This window comes from Sclerotinia sclerotiorum, genomic scaffold, assembly GCF_000146945.2.
Source record: "Sclerotinia sclerotiorum 1980 UF-70 scaffold_5 genomic scaffold, whole genome shotgun sequence".
NCBI lineage: Eukaryota > Fungi > Ascomycota > Leotiomycetes > Helotiales > Sclerotiniaceae > Sclerotinia > Sclerotinia sclerotiorum.
Window position 1 is genome coordinate 1786450 of NW_001820831.1, and position 22261 is coordinate 1808710.

Consider the following 22261-nt stretch of genomic DNA (forward strand, 5'->3'; position numbering starts at 1 on the left):
GGCCGAAAAGACAGGGAAATCTAGGGGTGTGGTGTTTCCGCTGAATACAAGCGAAGGATAAAAAGAAGGGCTTCCCCCTTCTTTCCTTGATTTATCCAGCCACTTATCCAGAGCCGTCCTCCTCATTTCCTCAACCATTGCACATTCCTACCTAAGAATATCGTCCACTTTGGCAACTTATCTTCCACCTCTGGCCCTCCAATTCAGGCCCGTGATTGAAGCCAAATAACACACTTTTGGAAGGTATTAATAAAGGCTTGCATAATATACTGTGAGTTGGTTCGAGATGAAGAAATTCAGCCTGGAGAATAATTAACATATGCTACACGCCATTTCCTTGGGAAATTTGCCAAGTATTATATGTGTTGACCGTATGGCCAAATGAGGAAACCGAATTTTGATGAAGGAGAAGTCTCCTCTTGTGACGTTTCTATATGTCTTCTGCTATGATGCACTTCTGTTGCTTGCACACACCTTGTGTTGCTGATTTTCTCTCGTTTTCACCCGTTTGAGCTCATTTGGTGTGAAACAATCCGTGCTATTCAACGTTCTCATCGCCAACATGGTTCTGCCAGCTTTTGTACTCCTTCCGCTTTATATGTACCCATACAATTCAACCTCATGGAGCACACTTACCACCTCCATTGTCGCTAACCCAAATCTTAAGTTTCACGTGGTTGTTTCCCCCAATTTAGCATTCACGGATCCTGATGTCAACTATGTTGCAGGCCTTACAAGCTTGAATAGCCATCCAAATGTCCTTACTCTTGGTTATATCTATACATCTTACGGATCTCGAGATTTCTCAGAAATTGCAGCAGACATCGTGAAGTATGTCAAGTGGAATACAGCAACTCAACTACCAATTGGCGGACTTTTTTTCGATGAATCACCATCGGATAACTCAACATTCCCATATATGAGTAACCTTACCGCATATGCGAGGACTTTGTTAGGGGCCGGTAAAGATCATATATCTCTTAATCCGGGTATCCACGTCGATGCGTCCTTCTATACCCTAGCCGATAGCATCAACGTATTCGAAGAGTCTTATGCGAATTTCAATCGAACTGCATTGACTAGTTTGGATAAGGCCTTACGGGTTAAGTCAACGTATACAATCCATGACTTTACAGGAACCACGACACAACAAACTGCTCTTGTGAGTCAGCTTGCATCTGCAAACCTGGCAGGAATTTTGATAACGACACAACCTGGATACACGGCGTGGTCAAGCTTATGGCCTTCCTTTTGCTCTGCAATGACAAAATTGAGCCTTGGTGGTGGTAGTGGAGAAGGGCGAGGAGGAGATGGTGGTTGTAATAACGGAGGACATGAAGGAGGTGGAGGATATGGCGGTGGAGACAACTGCGATGGTGACGAAGATTGAGAATCACAGCAATCCATAGTCTCACACAACTCCATGTTTAATTCATATTAAGGCAACAGTTATACCTTTTTGCGCTTCCTGAATATAAAATATGGCCTACATTATACCTTTCTAGATATCTATTTATCTCGTCAAGTCTTAAAGGAGACCACTTATTGGCATTTAGACTAAATGAACAGCACAAATTTTCAACCCATTGTATACACATTCCGCTATCGTGAAAGCATCATATCCACAGAGAGAAGTGATCAGTTCCTCACAATATGTGCCTCTAGGCACCTTTACCTACCACGAAGTTGAGATTCTCAGAGCATGAGCCTGAAGTCCTTCTGCCTCGATCCGTTCATCATGCTTACAGTTTTCTCGATTACCACATCATGCTACTTCACAATTGTCCTTAAGCCCCTATGTATGAGTTTTGAAGGTTTACTTTAAATCCTGATTATCCACTCAGGGATTTTTCTGACATGAGTGTGTAATTCTAATAGTGTTGCCAAAAAAAAAGACTAGTTGAGCCCCTTGATAGATTGATTGATAATGAAGAAGAAGATAATAGATTATATGAGTCGACTTCAGCTTTTTTGAGCAGACATTTCATGGGCTTTTGCATACTTCTAGTCAGGTTCACGTTGCCGAGTTTGGTTCCAAGATTCTGGGTTAGATTCATGCAGTAGTGTCTGATCGGAGGATAGAATAGTATTTAATATAACAAAGACTAAACGGAGAAGAAAAAGAACCACAAATGTTCACTGTCCTCACACTGTCCTTAAGTTCATATTTCCCGAACAAGTACACTAGCTTCAAATTTAGCTTTCTTTCTGTGTATGCTCCATACATCCTTTTTCTATCTATGTGTCGATCTTAATTGGTAAGCTGTCTCACAACTTCTCATGATCATACTTGACGCCTCCTATTAAACAATCAAATTGAGTTCCCACCTTTGTTCTCTATATATTATCACAAGTCCCTTGATCTTCATAATATCTGGAACAACTGGATCAGACATTAGTCGTCTATCCTCCCATATAAGTCCAAGTTATCTCGGATTGCCTCCGCCCCGGATTCCCCTTTCCCCCAATAGCTCCTTCCGAATCTAGCTAGTCCTCATGATATGTATTTAGTCATTTGTGATTTAGAAGTAGGAGCAAATTATGTCTTGTAATTCCATTATAGTTGTAGGCTTGAGGATGGAGAGTCTTTGTGCAGTATTCTTGTGGAGTGGAGGTGACATGAGAATAATTGCTTGATAACAAAACAAGTTCTCGACAAATGGAACGAAACTTACTTCAATTTCTTTACCCTTCATTTCTCTGAGTAGCCATGAGAAGAAGACAGATTGGACGACGAAAGCATTGATCTGCCGAACAATGTTTGTTATCTCCTAGTCTGTTAACTCTCTTGACTAGAGGGCTTTGCCTCCTTTCCCATCCTTCCAACTCTTTCGTAGTACTAGAAGATTTATTAGTGTAGTAGACACACTTCTCCAGTTGAACCCCGAGGACAGAGTCACTCAATTTGGCAGACTGAAATTATTTGGTAAAGACCCCATTAGAATTGAAAATCAGAATATGCAAAAAAGCTGTATGGTTTAGCTTGCTAATTTCCTTGTGTCTAATAGAGCCCCTTTTGATATTTACATGTTGTAGTTGTGCGAGCAGGCAAGCAAGCAGGGTTCTACCTTGGTGAGCTGTTGAGTTGGTCTGTCGGTAAACGCCCCTTTTAACGGTATAGATGCTAAATTGAAGGAGGGAGGTCAGTCGAACATTCCAAGTTAAGTAGCTGTGTCTGTAAGAGCTTCTGTCTCTATTTCAGAAACAGGTGTATTAGAAGTGGGCCAAGTTCTCTGGGCTTGGGATGTCGCTTAATTGATACCGTCCTCAGAAGCCGAATCCTGTACTGCTGTTGCAATATTTTGTGTGGAACAGGTTGATTTCTTTGATATCATGTTCGGAGCTAGGTAGACTGATTCGTTAAGTAAGAGTAGCTCCTTCTTCTGTAGTAGATGCTGGTTTGTGCGAAGTAGGCGAATGTTGTAGCCCTGTGTTGTAAGCTGGCTGGATTAATTCTGTTTTAAAACTACTTCCTGAGGACCTTGATTTGTGCAGAATCTGTGGGCTTGGTATTCTGATTTGAGTACGCTGGTGTACTGGAGAGCGTCTTTCTTCATTGCAGGTGCTGAGCAGCTAGGAACAGAATAGGCCTACTGGTCTGCTAGACTCCGTGTATCCGTAAAGCTCTGTTTCCTACTGTAGATTGTAGACCCTGCACAACGGCGTAGGCTCTTAGTTTCGTCTTGTGAGCTAAGTTATTCGAGAGCTTCGAGTACTGAGCAGTCGATGTATGGATATTTCTCGAAGTTATGTGTTGTGCGGTTGCCTGTATTGGTAGAACTTGAGAGATTCTTTTCCTATGGCATGTGTGTATTAGCAGTTGTTAGGATGGGCCGATCTTAAGTTTTGGATAATTGGAAGGTAGATGCGTATGATTGTGATAACTTCGCATATTTCGCGCTTGAATATGAAAGGAAAGGATCTGATGGTTAGGGTTAAGTGATTCTGAAGTATCTGATGTGGTTGGAGACAAACCTAATCTAATTCTCACTGCCAGTAAAGATACATTATTTTCATTTGCCCTGTTCAAGCTGTAGGATAGATTATGACTGCCTTGTCCTCCGAGGCCGAAGATCAAGGGAGATTACAAAGGTAAATAGCACGCGAGATTTCCCTTTTTTTAAAGTCAAATTTGGTTAAAGAATGTCCACGATTGAATTCAGACACTAGATCTATGGATTTACAATGAATAGATTACATCCACAGCAAAATATATGAGAAAGTAGTGTCCCCATCTTGTCAGCGTCTTGTCAGAAGTAGAACTCCATGGAACCCCAGTAGAGACACCCTGCGAACTGCAATTTATCAAGCCTCGAGAGAAATCTAGCCAGTCTCATTTGGTGATTTCTTGAGCTTACTATTTAACATATAGGACTAGAAGACTTTGCGCTGAATGGTCAGAGGGACTCTAGCTGCTTCTAAGATGAACTCGATACCTTGATAGAACTTGGATGGGAAGAGAAACTGACATGTTAATAACATCTCTGCTATATAAAAGATATACATCATCTGCAGAAAATCAATTTTAAAGTTACCCTGTTTCGATTCAGGGCTGACTTAGCTGCCCATGAATACAAGCTGTTATCCAAAATTGATGACCGTAATAGATAGCTAAATCAGGTAACCGGTCCAGCCTCTCCATCTTCCTGTTATTTGAGATGTTCCGAAGGATCCAGCCTGAGTTGAAATCAAGTTCTTCTGTATTTGAGCTAATCGCGCGGATGAGCCATGGTGGTTTAGGCGCGCACTAATGCAAGTTAAATGACGTCCGCAACGTCTTCTATGCCCTATCACCGTGCTTCGGTATACCTAAAGATACTCTAATTTTTAATTCTTGTAGTTAGCAATGACTTGAGTTCTATCATATGTGAGTAGACGTTATGAATGAGGGGTAGTCCGGTGTGAATGATGATGGCTTGTACCTTCATAGCTTATGCTGTAGGTGGTGAGATCACTTCTAATTTATAATTAGCGGCAGGCCTCGACCTGAAAGTCGGAAATAATGGGGGAGAGAAAATTTTGAAATGACTGCAAGAGTCCTCATATAGTGAAGGGATGATATAGTACTAGTCAAATTCGGGGAGCTGTAAGTTCTTGAAACTGCCGATCAATGTTAAATATATTTTACTCTGCAATTAATAAGGCGTATTAAGAGAAAAGATTGTTTTCAAATGAAAGTAAATGGCCGTACATGGAACTTTTCTCCCTTTTAACATCCTCCGAAATTTTCTCTTAAGACCTCGATTTCAATCATCCTACAGCGTCGAATTATACGAACTTCCTCCTCTTTGTGCTCATCGAATCTTCAACATTCTACCCTCCTCAAACGGATTAGACGTCAACTCACGGCAGTCACACCCTTAAAACTTGGAAGGCCAAGTCGACAGCTCGATCTACTTATATACTGCGGTGTTATTTTGGGGGCATTACCATGGTGGTCTGCAGGATCCTCGAACAATCTCGCAGAATGAGAATCTGGGTCTTGAATGTATAGAGAAAATCGATCTATTCATGCAGAGTAATTATCCCAGCCAAACTGAATACCCTTCGTTTTAGTCACAGTTTTAATTCGCCGTTTCATCCAGCATCAACCTCCCACGAATTTCCTCCTCACACCCCGAATCTAACTTTGAGTTCGCATAGGCTCTTCATTCCATTATTTTACGCTCACCTATTGTACGAACCTTCTATGTCAATTAGACAAAAATACCAATGTCGGACCGACTGCGTGGCCTCGGAGCATGGAATTGTTCTCTTTCAGTGTGCCAGCTGTGTTGAAGCTTCCCCTTCTCTTATTTCACAAAACTGGATAGCCTATTTGATTAATGATACATGCAACGGAAAGTGGGGAAGGAGCAAAGGACAAAAGGCACATTCTATTCAACCTGCACTTTAACCTACACAAAACATCTAAGTTTAAAGCACCTGTTATTTGAATCGCCTTCAAAACAGCAAGTTCCGCCCGCTCAAGACTTCCGCCCTCCCGTAACCTCGACGATACGAGGTCATCCCCTCCAACTCAATCTTATCCTAGTCGCCTTTGTTACGGATTAGCCTGTGAGTGAACCTAATTAGCACGCTTAAGAAGTATAACCCAAACACGGGTCAATCATCTCACAGGAATAAATCAGGAGTAAAATATGCTAACGAGCTAGGTATCTATCTATCTACTACTGGAAAGAACCATTCAAAGGTCCTTAAACGCAATAAAGCCAGCAAGGGTAGGAAATGGTAATAAGAGTCGGCTACAACTTGATATATCTATACTGAAGGGAATAACATGCGCAGAGAGATGGATTTGGACGGGCTAAACTCTCTTTCAATGAGTATGCGCTACAGCAAATGGGTGCCACAATGAATTAAAACAAGATAGACAGCAATAATCAAAAGTGGTAGCGTACTATCTCAAACTTGAATCTATATAACCAGAATCCAAAATTCTGCCAATGAGATACAATATCTTTTGCGCCCAACCGCCTTCTATATCAATTTCAACTCATGGAGAAACCTGCGAATAATCCTTTCTCGCAGATAGCCCCCGGAATCTGCGAGCAACCATTTGTGGCTGTTTTGCAAGAGAAGGTGTCGATATCGAGGTGAGTTGAGTTTGAGTTGATACGTGGTTTTAGCCTGTCGTGAAGATTTAAACGCCTCTTGACAAGCACAAAATGATCGAGGAACTAATAATTAATGAAGAATTACTAATATTATGGCATAAAGTAAGAATATAGCTGAGTTTATGATTAGCAAATTTGCAGTATGGAGTCTTGGTGGTTGATGATGAAGTGATTCATTCTGTCGAGGGAACTTTCGATCCTGACCTCCCACCACTTTTCAACTTTTGGCATAGACATTCAGAATGCTGCGGAATTACCAGAGATAATTGCTTACACAAAGATTATTGATATCATAAAGAATGAAATCAACAAATTAGCATTTTTGGGCGACTAATGAAGGGGGGATCGAATGCTGCGGCAATAGGTATTTAATGACCATAACTGAGCCTTCAAAGACGCATCATTATAACAAAGACTTGATAATATTTGAAAAATATTAGTCATGGGGCTCGGTGTATTACAACACTCGATTGAGTAAGATCAATCTTTGGTAAAGCCTCTAATTATCTCAAAATAATGAAGTGAGGCGCGTGTATTTTGACTGATTCTGGTGTAAAAGTGGATTCGAGACTAACAAAAGCTTATGGCAACCGCATCTCCTAGTGGATCTTGAAGAAACCGTTAACTTTTGATGAATCTAGCACATTGAGGCTCTCTCTGGCCTCTCAAGTCTCTATTCTACAAGATTGATGCTTCATCTACCCAGACTTCACAATCATGGACAGAACATGATGCATGGAGATGGAAAATTCACACTATGGTTCACAATTCTTCGATAATATTATTGGTACCCTTCCAACCATTAACGGTTCTTCTAACCCATCCTAGGCAGCATGAGTGGTGATCATATAGTATTGCAAGTGGTGAATCAAGACTATTCTTCGTCATCCCCCGATAATATAATTCGCATTTGGCCAGTCAACAGCTCTTCTTACCCGTCTTAAGCCGAATTAAGTAGTAATCTTAGCATTATCATACGACTAGAGTTGTAAACAAAGGTTCGGACGAACTAGCTTATGACTTTGAATGAATATGATGAGTTGTGAATAGGTAATGAAGCACCGCCCCATCATTCTGAATCATGGTGTAGTTTGAGCTAGTTTGATACAAAGGCATATGTATGGCTCCCGTGTAGCAGACTTTCCTCCACCTTCCTCTATCACCAAGTTTGTTCCCTGTCATCGAGTGAGAATGCTGTAACTCAAAGTAATAATAACCAGGATTCCTTTTGGACTTTCACCATTCAAAAGCTACAGTACAGTGACTAAATCTACCCAAAGACGGGACAGCACCACTTAATCTCAACGGTTTTATCTGCTACCCCAGCCATCCCGAGAGAAATTAAGACTATTACCTGTTATTGACAAGTTAGTTGAAAATATCCCGCACTTGAAGCTAGACCGCTTTCGTTCCTACATATTCTTCAAAAGGCACGAAGACTTTTTTGCAAAGCCTACCTACTCTTCTCCAACAAAACTTCAACCTTCGTCTCCTTTACTCTTCCCATACAACTCGATCATAATCCTACTTATACTCAACTAAGGACAAAAGAATCATAACAACTCACTAGCTAACTACTCTTCAATCTGGAGCCGTGGCTATCTCGAGGGGTTTTGACATCCTCTGCTCCTGTTCGTGATCCTGCGAATAGACCTTTTTATTTCCTAAATCAAACACACACAGCTGCCATCAATCTCCTGGGGAACAACCATTTCACTTCTGGCTATAGCTTCGCGTTATTGCTAGTAGAACCATATTTGCTTGTAAGTATCCCCCTCTTCTACCTTTCCTCACAGCGTCTGCTCACAGCACTCTTCTATACACCCAGTCCTCCTTTACTTTAAAAATCCCATGTGCCACAGCTCTCTGCTAGCGATCTAACCGTATATGAGGTGGATTAGGTCCAGAAGAGCGCCTGATTTTGTTCTGCGAGTAGATTTCGTTACCTTGTAAGTACCGCCATCCATCTTATCTCACGGCGCAATCTCAATCTATAGCACTCTTACCTTTCATCTTTCTCCTCCTTCTACTCCTTCTATCTCGCAATTTATCTATCTTTATCAACGAACTAACGCATAAATGGTGGTTGAGGAACTAAATATTGCTCGTTTGTTGCTCTGCCAGCAGATCTAGACACTTGTAAGTATCACCTCTCTCAGCATTTCTTGACAGCACAGCTTTAGCAGTAGCACGATGACCCTCCATTCCTTTCGTTCCGCAAGCCTTTAGATCTGTTCTTTTCTAACACTACTCTGACAGTTCAAGCAGCAGTTTAAAATCAAGAGATCTTACTTTCGTTACTCTGCTAGCAAGTTCAAGTTTGTGGTAAGCGGTAACTCCCTGAATTTCTCATACACCTGCAATTAGCATCATACTACGCTGCCCTATATTTCCTTCCTTTCTCCTCATTATCGTACTGTCTAGCTTTTTCATTGTATCTAAAACTAATACATCGTTTTCAGCACTTTTAGGTCTTTCTTACCTACCGCATTCTAGTCACAACGTTCGTTGCTAGATTCTACTCCTTTTAATCAACAACCCCGAAAACTTATTGCGTATCACCGATTAGACAACAGTTGAATTTACAATATTCTGGATCATCAACTTGATACTTGAGAGTTATCGACGCATAATTGGTGTTCTCAGCTGGTTCATTACCGGTGATATACCTACGGAGTATCCTCCGCAGACTACTATCTCAATTTTGACTATTTTCTCGGATATTCCCCGAGATTATAATCTACCGTCCACCTTCTCTCTTCTGAAGTTCGATTATTCTTGAAGGTAGTCTCCAATATCACGACCTGCCATCCAGAGTCTATCGTCCAAGTAAGAATAGTCGTCGACAACGAAGTCAATCAATACTCAGCACCGCCCACGATTATTTTCAGCGAGCATCGCCTAATCCTCCTCCGGAACTTACACAATCTAAATCTACTATCCCACACCTCTCATCTCAACAACTATCAATCTTCCACTGTTTGTCGAAAATAACCATAGCTTCTGCGAAGAGACAAAAAGACAACAACGGAATGGCCCAGACATCTTCTGCCGTCTATCATTCTGACATTCCAACGATGGACGACAGTACTGATGATGGAGATAATTATGAACAGAGCCTCGACTCTGAAGAGGATGGTATTGAAGACAAGCCGGCTCCATCTTCATCCAAGAAAGTCACCTTTGACATCAGTGCAAATGTTACCCGTAAATTCAGAAACCCAGTTATATTTCCGCGTCGCTACGTCCCCGACCTGGACAGTCTGCCAAAGACAGGAGTTTGGGCTTCTGTTTCTCCAAGCAGACATACTGGATTTCATCAGGTCGTTGTTCGTACAACAAAGTGCGATTATTGCGACGAAAAGGTTAGCGTTCTACCTGGAGAAGAGGGTAAAGTCATGCAGAGATGTAACTACTGCAACACTCAGTTCTGTCAGAACTGTGTGCGTAAAGTGGACGAAGACAATCTACACTTTCCAGCCAGCGATGACTTGGTATGGAATGCCCAAACTAAGGTTAATGCCAAAACTCGGCCTGATAATAACTTCAAGGAGAACATGTACACCAGAACAAAGCCGGAGCCAAAGCCAATCAGACCCTTGACGGCCTCCGAGAGGCTGCAAGGCATGAGAAACATTGCACCTGGAACCTTCAACACCACTGTTGTTAATAACCCAGTTCCTTCACGTCCATCGCGCGCCCGACCAATTAAGGCTGCCAAGAAGTCCCCGAATACTCCTCACACAGAAGAAGGAGAGGCCGACCTGCACCACAAGGAATATATGGAGTGGGTTTCGAAGCTTCCTCCTGCAGAGCAGCGTAAGGAGAAGAAGGAGGCTGATATGCGGAATCTTCTCAGAAAGCGCACTCTTGAAGTTATGGAGGAACCAGTCTCATACAATGCCGAGCCACCCCAATCAGAATGTCAAGTCCGAACTCCCCTGCCAGCTGCTGCTAAGCGTCGTAAGATTGCACCTCTTCCATTTGCCACTCCAGCCGCTACTCGACGACAATTCAGTGGTACCCCCGAGTTCACCAGAAACCAGTATGAGTCTAGCTCACATCAGCAACCAATTGTTGCCTCTACTGGTGCTCTGGGCAGTACTATAACCAGCGAGCCTCTACGAAACATCCTGGATGGACTCGCTAATGACTTCCCTGATGACGAGCAAATTCCCCATGGTATGAATGAGAGATCTGACTACAGCGAGGAACATGTTGCCAATTCAGCTCATGGTGGATACAATCACCAAGAGTATATTCCGATACAAAACGATGTATCCGAGGAGGGAAACTCCGAGGATGGACATTACGAAGAAGAGTAAGAAGATTACAACTGAGTTCAGATGAATCACACTTTCTTGTTTCTCAATTGGTGGAATAATACTGCACAATACCGGTAACTCTAGCACAATCAGATTGGTCTCGCTGTGCATCGGTGACTTGCATTCAAACTAGTTTTGAGATTACAGTGGAATTTTGTGATCTTCACCATGCTTCATTCTCCCTTATTCAGCAGCCGGTGCCAGTCCTTCACGACACATGCATTCCCCATATGCTATCTTTGAACCTCGGTCACGAAATCTTCCTTTTCAATTCCTAGCAAACGTTCAAACAATGTGGCGGAATGGGCAACTCACAACTTTCTTTTTTGTTTTGTTTTTCTTTCTAAAAACCTACATGTCTTCTACTCTTCTTTTGTTCCCATCTGGATAACATATCAAGCGTCGTCCTTAGGGACACTGTACTTCATCAGGGATAGTTGCAGCATAAATACAACACGGAAGGATCATGGTATTAATGATGCCAGAGGGTAGAATATGTGGTACTTTGGTATTGCGGTTGCTGCCAACTGGGCATAGCCTTCCATAGATTCTTCCTAGAAAACTTTCAGGAAATATAAATTTCATTGACACCAAATTGGATCTACTTTTCATGTAACTGCTGTAATGTGTACTTGTGAGTTGGACCGTGATGGCTAAATGAACATACGCGATGAGGACAGCTACCCTAAGCTCGAGACATTAGAAATTTAAGTTTCCGTATGTTCTATATCAATCAGACCCTTAATCATTCTTCTGTCCTCTCTACTACTATTTTGTATCCGCGTGTCCGTCTTTGGTGGTCGCTCCGTGTTCTGGTCAAGTACAACGATCTTTTCTAGGAGGCAACTATGCATCAAAGCTTCTGTTGATTCCAGGACTATGGTTTATTCATAGCCATTCCCCATCCCACTAGTCTAGGACTATTGTTAAAAGACACTTCTCATGAATTGGGATCGTATAAGAGTTGTTTTATTGACTGATTATGAAAAATAGAAGAGTGTTAATTAAGGCTGTTTCGACAACTATGATCTCTTGAATAAAATTAGCCCTGTTTTTCATGAATCTTAATCTAAACCCGGATCTGTATATGAATACATAAATTTAAAGCTTGTATTGAGATGATATACTCCGTAGACAGTACAATCATCCAGAGGTTTAGACAAAAAAAAAAGAAGACATCAGAGATACCTATATTAAGATCTCATCTCCGCCTACTTTACCACCCAAACGAACTCCCTAGCCTAGGTACATAACTAAAGGTCTACCCAATTAAACGACCAGCTTGACACATCTAGGACACAATAGTCTATATCCAAAAGTACCCTAATACTAGAATTCTGCTGATATCCGCCTAATTAAGCCTAGACGTTCATTTATTCAGGTGAACACTTCTGAGCTGAATTTTCTCACCCCACTAATACGGAGTAATGCCTGTCATATGACTACCATGTGCTCCACTTGCTCTTCAGACCACGGGAAACGTCAGATTTCATACTAGATGCGTACCAATGGGGTGAGAAACTCGAAGGGAAAAAGACAAATTGTGGTAACTGATGTAGGCGGCTTTATATCTTGGTTTAAGCTTATCTAATTGGCACGGTGGTTTTCTCGAGAGGAAAGGGACGGACCGAATCACTAGTGTAATGAAGAGAAATATCTCGGAAGCTTTGGGTCCTTCGATGGAGTAAAATATCCTAGGAAAATGAGCTTGTTAGGTCAAGATCGATTCAAAGCTCAAGGCTAGAGATAACAAGAAGAGGTCTCCGAGTCTAGCCACGTCTCAGTGCGGGTATTGGTCTCATGCATACAATCTATATATACATGATAAAAGACCAAAACCATAGACCTCAAGCGCGAGAGCGATTCTCCAATCACTCCACCTACTTAGAACTAAACAAAACTAAACTAAACCAACACCACAATGACCAGCCCCAACACAGACCCCACATTCCGGAACTACACCAGCTCACAAGCCGAAGCCTACGCATCGCACCGTCCCCCCTATTCCTCCAAACTCTATGAAACAGTACTAGAACACCATGAGAAAACCGGTGGTAAATTCAACATACTACTCGATCTAGGATGCGGACCCGGAAACGCCACGCGAGATATGGCGGGGTATTTTGAGGAGGCGATTGGATGTGATGCCGGTGCGGCAATGATCGAGACAGCGAGGGAAATAGGGGGGAAGACGCGGAGCGCGAGGGATATTAGATGGGTTGTTGGGAGTGGGGAGGAATTTGCTGGGTTAGGGGAGGTGAGGGGGGAGGAGGTGGATTTGATTACTGTGGCTATGGCGGTATGTGTTTGATCTTTTTTTTTTTTTGGTGGGTATGATATGATTTGATATTATGGGGGTTAGGGGGGATTTTTTCTTATTTTGGGTGTGTTGTTTGTAGGTACATTGGTTTGATATGGATAAATTTTGGGCGCAGGCGGCGAGGGCATTGAAACCTGGTGGGACGGTGAGTACCTCTTTCCTCTTGTGATTTTTGAGATGAGATTTACTAATATAAACACAGGTTGCTCTAAGGGACTGGCGGTAGCACTCTATGTTATCCCCCCCTCCCTCCCTGCCTCCCTCCCTCCTTCCTCCCGCACACCCCACTAACCCTCCCCCCCCCCCCAAAAGCATCATTCTACCCACACCCCTCCACCCCCAACCGAAAGCAACTCCTCCAAATCTTCACAAACCTGGAACACAAAATCCTAGCTCCCTACGAACTCCCCGCTAACCGTCTCTCCCGCGATATGTACGACCATCTTCCCCTTCCATGGAATATACCGCATCCCATTCCGGCCTCCACATTCCCCCCTTGGCAATTCCTAAAATTAGATTTCGATCGTGAGGGGATCCTTTCCGATGCAAAATCCAATGATTTTTTCGGTGGAGGAAGAGAAGTTACACTGAAGGATGTAGAGGAGACGTTGGGAACGGCTAATATGGTAACGAGATGGAGAGAAGCGCATGCTGAGAAGGCGGAAACCGAGGAGGTGAGTTTGTTTGTTTGTTTTAGTTTTGTTGGTGAGTGATGAGTTGGGTATCTATTCTATTTCTATTTCTATTTCCCGGGTGGAGTTTTATTTATATACTAATTTTCGATTTTGTATCAAGGATATCTTGAAGCTGCATATTGAGGAAGTGAGGAAAGTTATGGGTGGAAAGGAAAGTATGCTGGTTGGAAGTAGTACTGCGATTATTTTTGTTAAGAAAGCTATTGAGGAGGCTTGAATCTTTATGGATATCTAAGCTTACTTGCTAGTATCGTATACGTTAATGTGAGGTATTCTTCTTTTACTTATATTTAGACCATTTAGATAGACCACCTGATCTCTCGATTAGATTCATTAGAATAATTAGACTGGTTTCTTATCTTCTGCTAATTATTATCTTCCAGAGAAACATAGCTACGATATAAGATAGAAAATCCAGTTTCTGATCACATAAGGTTGCACCTGTCACGATTCACCATTAGGATTAGTGTCCTGGGATAGAAAAGAATCACGTGATAAGAAGCCCTAGGAGCCCTGAGGAGCCAGAAAGCTCCTGAGGGCTCCCTTTATTGTTCATTATATAGTCAGAATAGTTTCATAGTTTAGGATCTTCGTGCTCAACTTAGTTATCAATTAGTTTACCTACATTCTACTTGATCTAGTAACGACTTCACTTCCAAGTGAATACCAGTGATAAAGCCTTAACCCATAACTACCAACCAGACGAAACCTTAGGCAGCCGCTGCCTCCAGTACAGTATCTTTACAGAGAGCTTTGCACTTCCGTAGAACTAAGATAATGGATGATTCATATAAAAGGCCAATATAGCCTCAGTTCTGCCCTATCAGCTTCCCACTATTCCCTGTGTAAGGTCGTTCCTTTTAACAATAAGACTACTATAATTAAATATTTTAAACAGGATTAAAAACCTACATTATTTGTTACGAGGTTTGCAGTCTAGATCACGTGGAAGTGCTCTAGACTCTCGAGGTGGTTTATAACTAAGCGTCAAGCAGGGACTTAAGTAATGACAATGATGCAATTCGTAACTAATAGTAGAGTATACTAAATGATTGATCTTGAGCACGAAGCTCTATACAAAGGAAATCCATCTTGATTATATAGACCTTCATGCTTCGTGGCTCGAAGGGAGCGAGGGGATCGAGCTTCGATCCTTTCGCTCTCTTCGAGTCCTCGCATCACGTGTTATTACTAACCACGTGACCTAATCGTTACCTGTCGTAACATTATTATTATTATTATTATTATTATTATTATTATTATACATATTCTATTTATATCGATATTAATATTAACATTAAAATTACAATATATAATTCCAAACTTCCATTAAGGTAACATTTAGTTTAAATAAATAAATAAATAGATATGAATATATAAACTATAAGATGAGTAGATAGGTATTATAACTAAAACACGCCAACTATTTAGTCTTTACAACAGCCAATTCCATACAACCCAACTCCTATTTCAATCCTAAGAACCATGATTTGAAATCCCATTATCAAGATAGCGCTCTGTCCAAATCTTACGGGTTCGTAGATAGATACACAAATAATTCAATCGCCATTGCAATCCGGCGATTTTCTTCCCAAACGCCTATACACCTATATTATGACGAAGTATTTTCCCCACAAAAAACAACTTAAATGAACCTTGCAGGTGAATAAACTCTAACTGCCCAAAACTCACACTTGAAAGAAATTCATCTCCAAGTAGAATGTAACCTCGTCCTTGTCCTTCTCCTTCCCTTCAATCCCACTTCTCCAGCACCCATTAGACTCTTCCATCTCTTCCCTACACTTCCTCTATCCTTCCCTAAACTCCTCGCGCAATCTTGCCAATCACTTTTACTCAACTTGAGCTTTCCCAATACTAACTCCACTAACATTCTATCTTCCTCCGTTGACCAATCATCTCCATCTTTTTCCTCCTCCTCGTATCCCTGTGCTCCACTCTCAACACGCTGTGAAATACCCCCCGCACTAAAGACAAATGCACTCCCATCATCAGGTTTCTCCATTTCGGCCAGGCGTAGAGTATGGAAATCGCTTCTCTCCAAGCCCAAAGGTAACACCTCGGGTGCAATTCTCCGCCTACGTTTCGGTGTACGGGGAGCTTGGGATTCTGTATCCTCATGTTCCTGTTCCGAAACATCACCCATATCCTCACAAATCATATCATCATCCATCGCTCTCCTCCTCTTATTAATTCCTCGTGGAGCTTCTCTTTGCGCTCGCTTCGTAATACGTTTCCTATCAGCGACTTCTGGGCCGACTTTCTTTGCTGTGGATGGTATGCGCAATCTTAGTTTTGCAGGCGAGTTGCTAATTGTAGGAAGTGATGAGGGTATATCTGCGTGAACTTTGGGTGGCGAAGGTAATTGTGTTGGAGTTGTGAGCATGGATTGTAGAGCGCGACATGATTGGAACAAATTGCTGATGGTAGGTGTAGAAGATGGTGAAAGAGTGGGTGAAAGAGGTGGTGATGCGAATAGGAGATTGCGATTTCGAGACTGTTGTGGATGTGGTTGCGAAGAATCGCTACAGGCGAAGGCGGATGGTAATAACATCTTTTGCTAGATGTAATTTTGGGAGATATATTTGAATGATTTGAGGCGTGGGATATTATAACGAAAATAATGTTGCAGGTAGCAATGAAAGATGTTTGTTTATTCTCCAGGCCAAAAAGTAAAGTGATGCTTGCGACAGAAGCCTAATCGTGATGCGCCGGAAAGCGTCGATGCCTTGTAATCCTCTACTTTTTTCTTGAAAATTAGATCAAAAGAATCGCACGGATTTCTTCTATCGTTCAAGATTCTTAAGATTCGTATGCGATAATGATGACGTTGTGATATTTCCAATTATGTTTGTTGTTCTCTTAAAACGTTTTAGGATTCGTTTCCGTTGCTAGTTGACGTGACGAGAAAGGACGAACGAGAGGGTCCAAAATATCCAACGGGGGCGGCTGATTTAATGTTAATTAATGCTCACTCGTTAATAACTTGCACAATTATGGCAAGGGCTCATGATTTATGGATTTTTATGGATCTGTGAACGTGTGATCAATGCTGCATTAGACTTTTATGGAGACGTTATCAGACTAATGAAAGTTAGCGTGATTGTCTGAGCAGGGATAAAAATATAATACAGAGAGAGATTAGATAGTAGTAGGTAGATGTCTATTCAAGTCTAGGGATCTTGAATTATTAATCCCTTCTGTCTCTCTGTATTTGAGAAAGATTGAGTTAAATATTAATCTGACAACATTTAGCAGTAAGAAAAGAACCGAAAGGTTTACAATATATGATTTTCTAGTCTCTAGTCCCCAGTCTCTACCTACCTACCTACCTACCTACCTATCTACTATTTACCTACGCAGATACTTCCAATTAATGTAAATTACTTCTCAATGAAATGCAATGATATACAGTTAATAATCATTATATCCACCTTCTTCCCCATCTTCAAAATCTACAGATTGATCCTTCGGTGGGGGGATGATTAGATCCTCTCTCTTTTTCCCGTAATCAACCTTCTATTTCTTCCTCGCTTCCATACAGACACCGTTACAATACTAGTACTACTCACTCTCTATATCCCCTTACCATCCATCCCGAGTCAACCCAAGACTCAAGTATTCCATTGTAGCACATCATAACCCTCACACAGTTCCACCACCTTTTCTAGTTTCCTCATTATCATTTTTACTGGAGAAAAGGGGAAGTTTGGAGTGCAAACTTTAGACGATTAACCCATACTCAGCTAACACGGGAATTAAATCAAATATCTAGCGTGATAGGTTCTATTCTATTCAGCACTCCTTCTAGCAGAACTTACAGAGGTGGATGTTTTCTCCCTTTCTCTCAGAGACTGTCTTGCTAAGAGTTGCAGTGTTAAAATGGTCTCATGATCACTTATGTCTGTCTCTTCACTTCTCTTCATCATATCTCAGTTTGTCGATTTGAGATTGAAATGTCTTTTTGGGCACGTCTTTTTAATGCTCTTTTTAGTCAAGTTACTGTTCATGTAAGACGATGTAATTATGTTAATTGAAATGGTTTGTATCCTTCTTGCAGCATTAGCCATCTCTTTAAGGTCTTTCGTATACTGCACAATACGTATTCTCAATGACGTGTAGCGGTTCGTATTGCTAACGATTTACCATGGAGATAAAATAGTCGGATATCCAAATGTCAACTAGTTCGACCTCATAGTGATCAAATGACATCTCTCTCAATACAAAGCTTCCCTTGCGATTATACGATATTGTCCAAGTTGTGAGGGTTAATCAAAGTGATGAAATCATTATTCCAAACCCCTCTCTTATCTACTATCTGAATACATACCGTACTGAAAAACAAAATAATATTCTACCGTCTGCACCTGTCTGTCTGCACACCTCTCCAAGCAAGCATCCTCGCATATAAAACGGTTTTCAACATAATGGAAACATATCCTTTACACTTTCCATTTCGAACCCCTGGAAAATCGTGCATTTGATGTATTATCTCATTCGTTACTTTCTACTCCCTGTCATGCTAACATCTTCCTAATTTACCAAATAGAGGGGCTCCATGGAAAAGGAAGACGCGTGTACACGCGTATGAACGCGTTTATTCGCGTTTTCCGCGTCGTGCTTTACGCGCATGAGTCAGCTTTGTTCCGTAGCTCCGATACATTGTCACCTACGGAGTATACAACACTCATTACACTATAGATTAACTTAGATATACAAAAATATCAATCCAAATGTCTTATCTTCTCTTCCCTCGCAGTGAAAACTGATCTGCTGACTTCTTCCTCACATCCCCATGATATTTCCTAAATACACAAAATCTAATTGCGAGAGCTCCAACACCTAATTATATCTCCAATCAATCCGAGAAACCCACCTTCATCCCTTGTCGCAACAACCTTAACCTACCTACCCATCCCTCAAGCTTCCATTTTCGATCCTTGCCGCCCGCTATCAATTTTGCAGTAGCGTCTCGCTGTGCATATACGCCCATCCAGGTGTCGTATCTTCAATCTCTTTGTGTGATTTCCGTATTCATCTTCAAACTTCAAACTTTAATCATTTCTTTTCCGTCAAATTAGATGGTGAAAGAAATATTGTCTAGCATTACGTACATGTTGCATTTGCGGAGATGGAGATGGGGAAATGCATTTTTAAGTTAAGTGATTTATATCTACATCTATGTATAATAACTAGATGCCTACCTATAGTTGTATATCTAGGCACGAGGAAATTGGATCGTTGGACGGGTACGTCGATGAATATGCAGATCATGGGGATCAGTCGATTGTTTATTATCTTCCATGAGTTGGAAATTTGAATAAAAGTACATTTAGAGTATCTAGATGTTGCAAATCTTGCACAGCAACGGTATTCGAAAATGGGAGGGAGGAAACCTGAACAGATTTCCTTACCTTGCCCAAAACATGATGGTTGTGTCTATCCAAGCTTTTTTAGTTCCTACGCATCTGAAAGAGAGGGAGAAAAGGTAAGACTACAGTATCATGATGAGCAACTATCCGCTACCTTTATTAAAGTCTGGATTACTGAAACTGCGTCAAGCGATGTGCCTGAAATAGTTGTATGTCTTGTTACACTTGAAGGGAATTTTGGAAACTGGGTTAGAAGGATCATTAACTCGCTGCCTTCTTTGACAGCCGTGACTACAACATTGTAATCTTAACCACTAGCCTATATACACCATCTTCTATCTTATCTCCGATTTATAATACCAGGAGCACCCCTCATCAATAACTTCAAACACGTGATAACTATTTACGACCCAGCGGAACTTGTTTCGGCAATCTCGGTTTCCGGCCATCCTGTCAAATACCCCTCGATATTCCAAAAATGATATCAACACAAATACCAACAAAAGTCTTATGTTCATTACACGATGCTTCTTCCCACGGGAACCATTCCCCAAAGTCTCAACTCAATCCACAAAACATTCACAAATATAGTACCGAACCAATCCCTCGGTATTCCAATATCGATATCGCTCTTTGCCGGCTTAGCTACCACTTCATTACTTTTTTTTACTTTCCGCGATATTCGTACAATTACAGATACAGATGTCATCAAAACTACCTTATCAAAAAGAAATTCAAATTCAAATTCTCAATCTAAAATAATTCCCAGTCCTCTCATCACCCAAATTCCTACTCTCTTCCAAGAGGAAATATCCAAATTACCGTATCCGCCGGATATATTCCCCGGGGCTCGTGATATTCCCAGTCCCGTTCGTAAATTCCCATCTATGAATAATATCCTACAACTAAGATCTAACCAACACCGCACAGTACGGCAGCACACGAGCCTATGAATTCGGACCCGTGAACGGACCCAAAATCCTCCTCATCCACGGGATTTCCACCCCCTGTATCTCCCTGCATTCTCTCGCTACGACACTCGCTTCCTCGCACGGATGCAGAGTTCTCCTTTTCGATCTTTTCGGGAGGGGTTATTCGGATGGTGTGCTCGATTTACCGTATGATGAGAGACTTTATACGACGCAGATTTTACTCGTTCTTGCTTCTTCTGAGTTAGCGTGGGTGGGTGGGGATGGGTTTCATATTTTGGGGTTTTCGATGGGTGGAGGTATTGCGGTGGATTTTGCAGTGGGGTTTCCCGGGTTGGTTAAAGGTGTGGTTCTTTTGGCGCCGAGTGGGTTGATTAGAGAGCAGCATTTTGGGTGGATGGGAAAAATGATGAGGAAGTGGTGGTTTCCTGATGGATTGTCAGGGTGGATTTTAAGGAGGAGGGTTAAGGGTGCTTATTCGGGGGTTTCAAATCCTACTTCTTCATCTTCTTCCTCTTCCTCATCTAAGGATAATCAAAATGAAGATCAAGTACAACTTGACTCAGAACTCATAACGACTATTCCCGCATCTCCTATCACAAACCAGGATACGGATATTAAGGTCTCGTTTGACGATTCACTTATTTCCCCCTCAATACCATATACAACAGTAGGACAAGTGATGCATTGGCAAACACATCAACATCATGGCTACGCAAACGCATTTGCAAGTTCAATTATGCATGCGTCGGTTTCGGGTCGTGGTGATACGTGGAGAAAGTTATGGGGTTCTGGGGGTTTCTGTGGTGATGGTATAATTTGGGGAAAGGGGGAAGATAGTAAAAGTAAAAGCAAAAGAGAGAAAATTTTAGTGGTGGTGGGAGATTGTGATGATGTTATTTTGGCGGAAGAGTTGAAGGAGGATTTGGAGGGGGTGGTGGGGAGTATTGGGGCGGAAGGTGAGGATGATGGGAATGGTGATTGTAAAGGTGATGGGAAGAAGGGTATAAGATTTGAAGAGAAGATTGTGTGGAAGGTTGTTGAGGGGGCTGGCCATGAGTTTCCGATTACGAAGGGAGAAGAGGTGGCGCGGTTTATTGGGGAGTTTTTGTCTGGGTGAGTGGGTGAGAGGGGCGGTGTGGGAAAGTGGTTGTTGTGTATTTGGTGTATTGCTTGATTTTGGTTTTAGATGAGGGGATATGATGTATGTATGATCTTACTGGTTAGAAATGAGTATGAGATTAGAGTGATGGTTTAGTCTAGAATTTAAAACTTACATAGCTTAATATGTGCAGATAGTGGGTTTTTAGACTTACAGATATATAGAATACAGATATAAAAATCTCAAATCTAATTAGAAATATCTATTCATCCTACTTCACCAGGAATTAAATAACATCAGTATCTATCCATCCCTCCTATCCATTCTTGCAACCATCCTCCCAATCATATTCATTCATCACTGTTCCATTCACAACCCATAATCTTACCATAAAAACTGCAAAATCCGCAATCTGGAGTTCTCCTCAGTCTACTCATTCATTATCTTTATACAAATATGCATCCAATATCCCAATAATTAAGTATTCTCTTAAAAATCTCATCAATATGAAAACTTCATGTTTAAAAATTTATTCACGAAGTAGCATAATTACTCGCCCGCTGAATGAAGCTATTATTCGATTCTGGCAATGGATGTAGAACTCTGGCTCTTTTTTTGGTTGTGAGGGAATAATTGGATTTCTAGGATTAGGCTATTAATAGTATAGGGAGGTATTGTAGGATTAGAAGTGTTGAGGTTGGTTGTTTGTTTGTTTGATCTGGGTGTATATTAGGTAGGTTTGGGAGGATCATTGATTGAGATTGTTGGGATTGTGGATATGTATTAATGAATGAATGAATGAATGAATGAATGAGATGAGATAAGAAGGAGGGTGGGGGGTTTTTGTAGACTGTGAGATGAAATTGGAGTGGAGTTACGAGAA

The 22261-nt window shown here is 41.5% G+C and overlaps 7 protein-coding genes across 7 annotated transcripts; 5 read left to right on the top strand and 2 right to left on the bottom strand.

The window, feature by feature from the left end:
• Positions 1–562: 562 nt before the first annotated feature.
• Positions 563–1390, top strand: SS1G_04664 (hypothetical protein; the record flags this gene model as incomplete). Its single annotated transcript, XM_001594806.1, has 1 exon — positions 563–1390. The coding sequence occupies one exon, from the start codon at positions 563–565 to the stop codon at positions 1388–1390; it is 828 nt and encodes a 275-aa protein (XP_001594856.1).
• A 2211-nt stretch (positions 1391–3601) lies between these two features.
• SS1G_04665 (predicted protein) lies at positions 3602–4008 on the bottom strand (the record flags this gene model as incomplete). Its single annotated transcript, XM_001594807.1, has 2 exons — positions 3602–3797; positions 3992–4008. The coding sequence occupies 2 exons, from the start codon at positions 4006–4008 to the stop codon at positions 3602–3604; spliced, it is 213 nt and encodes a 70-aa protein (XP_001594857.1).
• A 2490-nt stretch (positions 4009–6498) lies between these two features.
• On the top strand, positions 6499–6778 carry SS1G_04666 (predicted protein; the record flags this gene model as incomplete). The annotated part of the gene is made up of 2 exons (XM_001594808.1): positions 6499–6596; positions 6721–6778. The coding sequence occupies 2 exons, from the start codon at positions 6499–6501 to the stop codon at positions 6776–6778; spliced, it is 156 nt and encodes a 51-aa protein (XP_001594858.1).
• A 2916-nt stretch (positions 6779–9694) lies between these two features.
• Positions 9695–10942, top strand: SS1G_04667 (predicted protein; the record flags this gene model as incomplete). Its single annotated transcript, XM_001594809.1, has 1 exon — positions 9695–10942. The coding sequence occupies one exon, from the start codon at positions 9695–9697 to the stop codon at positions 10940–10942; it is 1248 nt and encodes a 415-aa protein (XP_001594859.1).
• Positions 10943–12863: 1921 nt separating this feature from the next.
• On the top strand, positions 12864–14174 carry SS1G_04668 (hypothetical protein; the record flags this gene model as incomplete). Its single annotated transcript, XM_001594810.1, has 4 exons — positions 12864–13241; positions 13342–13411; positions 13575–13936; positions 14058–14174. The coding sequence occupies 4 exons, from the start codon at positions 12864–12866 to the stop codon at positions 14172–14174; spliced, it is 927 nt and encodes a 308-aa protein (XP_001594860.1).
• Positions 14175–15662: 1488 nt separating this feature from the next.
• Positions 15663–16529, bottom strand: SS1G_04669 (hypothetical protein; the record flags this gene model as incomplete). The annotated part of the gene is made up of 1 exon (XM_001594811.1): positions 15663–16529. One exon carries the CDS (start codon positions 16527–16529, stop codon positions 15663–15665), a length of 867 nt encoding a protein of 288 aa, XP_001594861.1.
• Positions 16530–19871: 3342 nt separating this feature from the next.
• Positions 19872–21575, top strand: SS1G_04670 (hypothetical protein; the record flags this gene model as incomplete). Its single annotated transcript, XM_001594812.1, has 3 exons — positions 19872–20216; positions 20278–21392; positions 21572–21575. The coding sequence occupies 3 exons, from the start codon at positions 19872–19874 to the stop codon at positions 21573–21575; spliced, it is 1464 nt and encodes a 487-aa protein (XP_001594862.1).
• Positions 21576–22261: the final 686 nt, after the last annotated feature.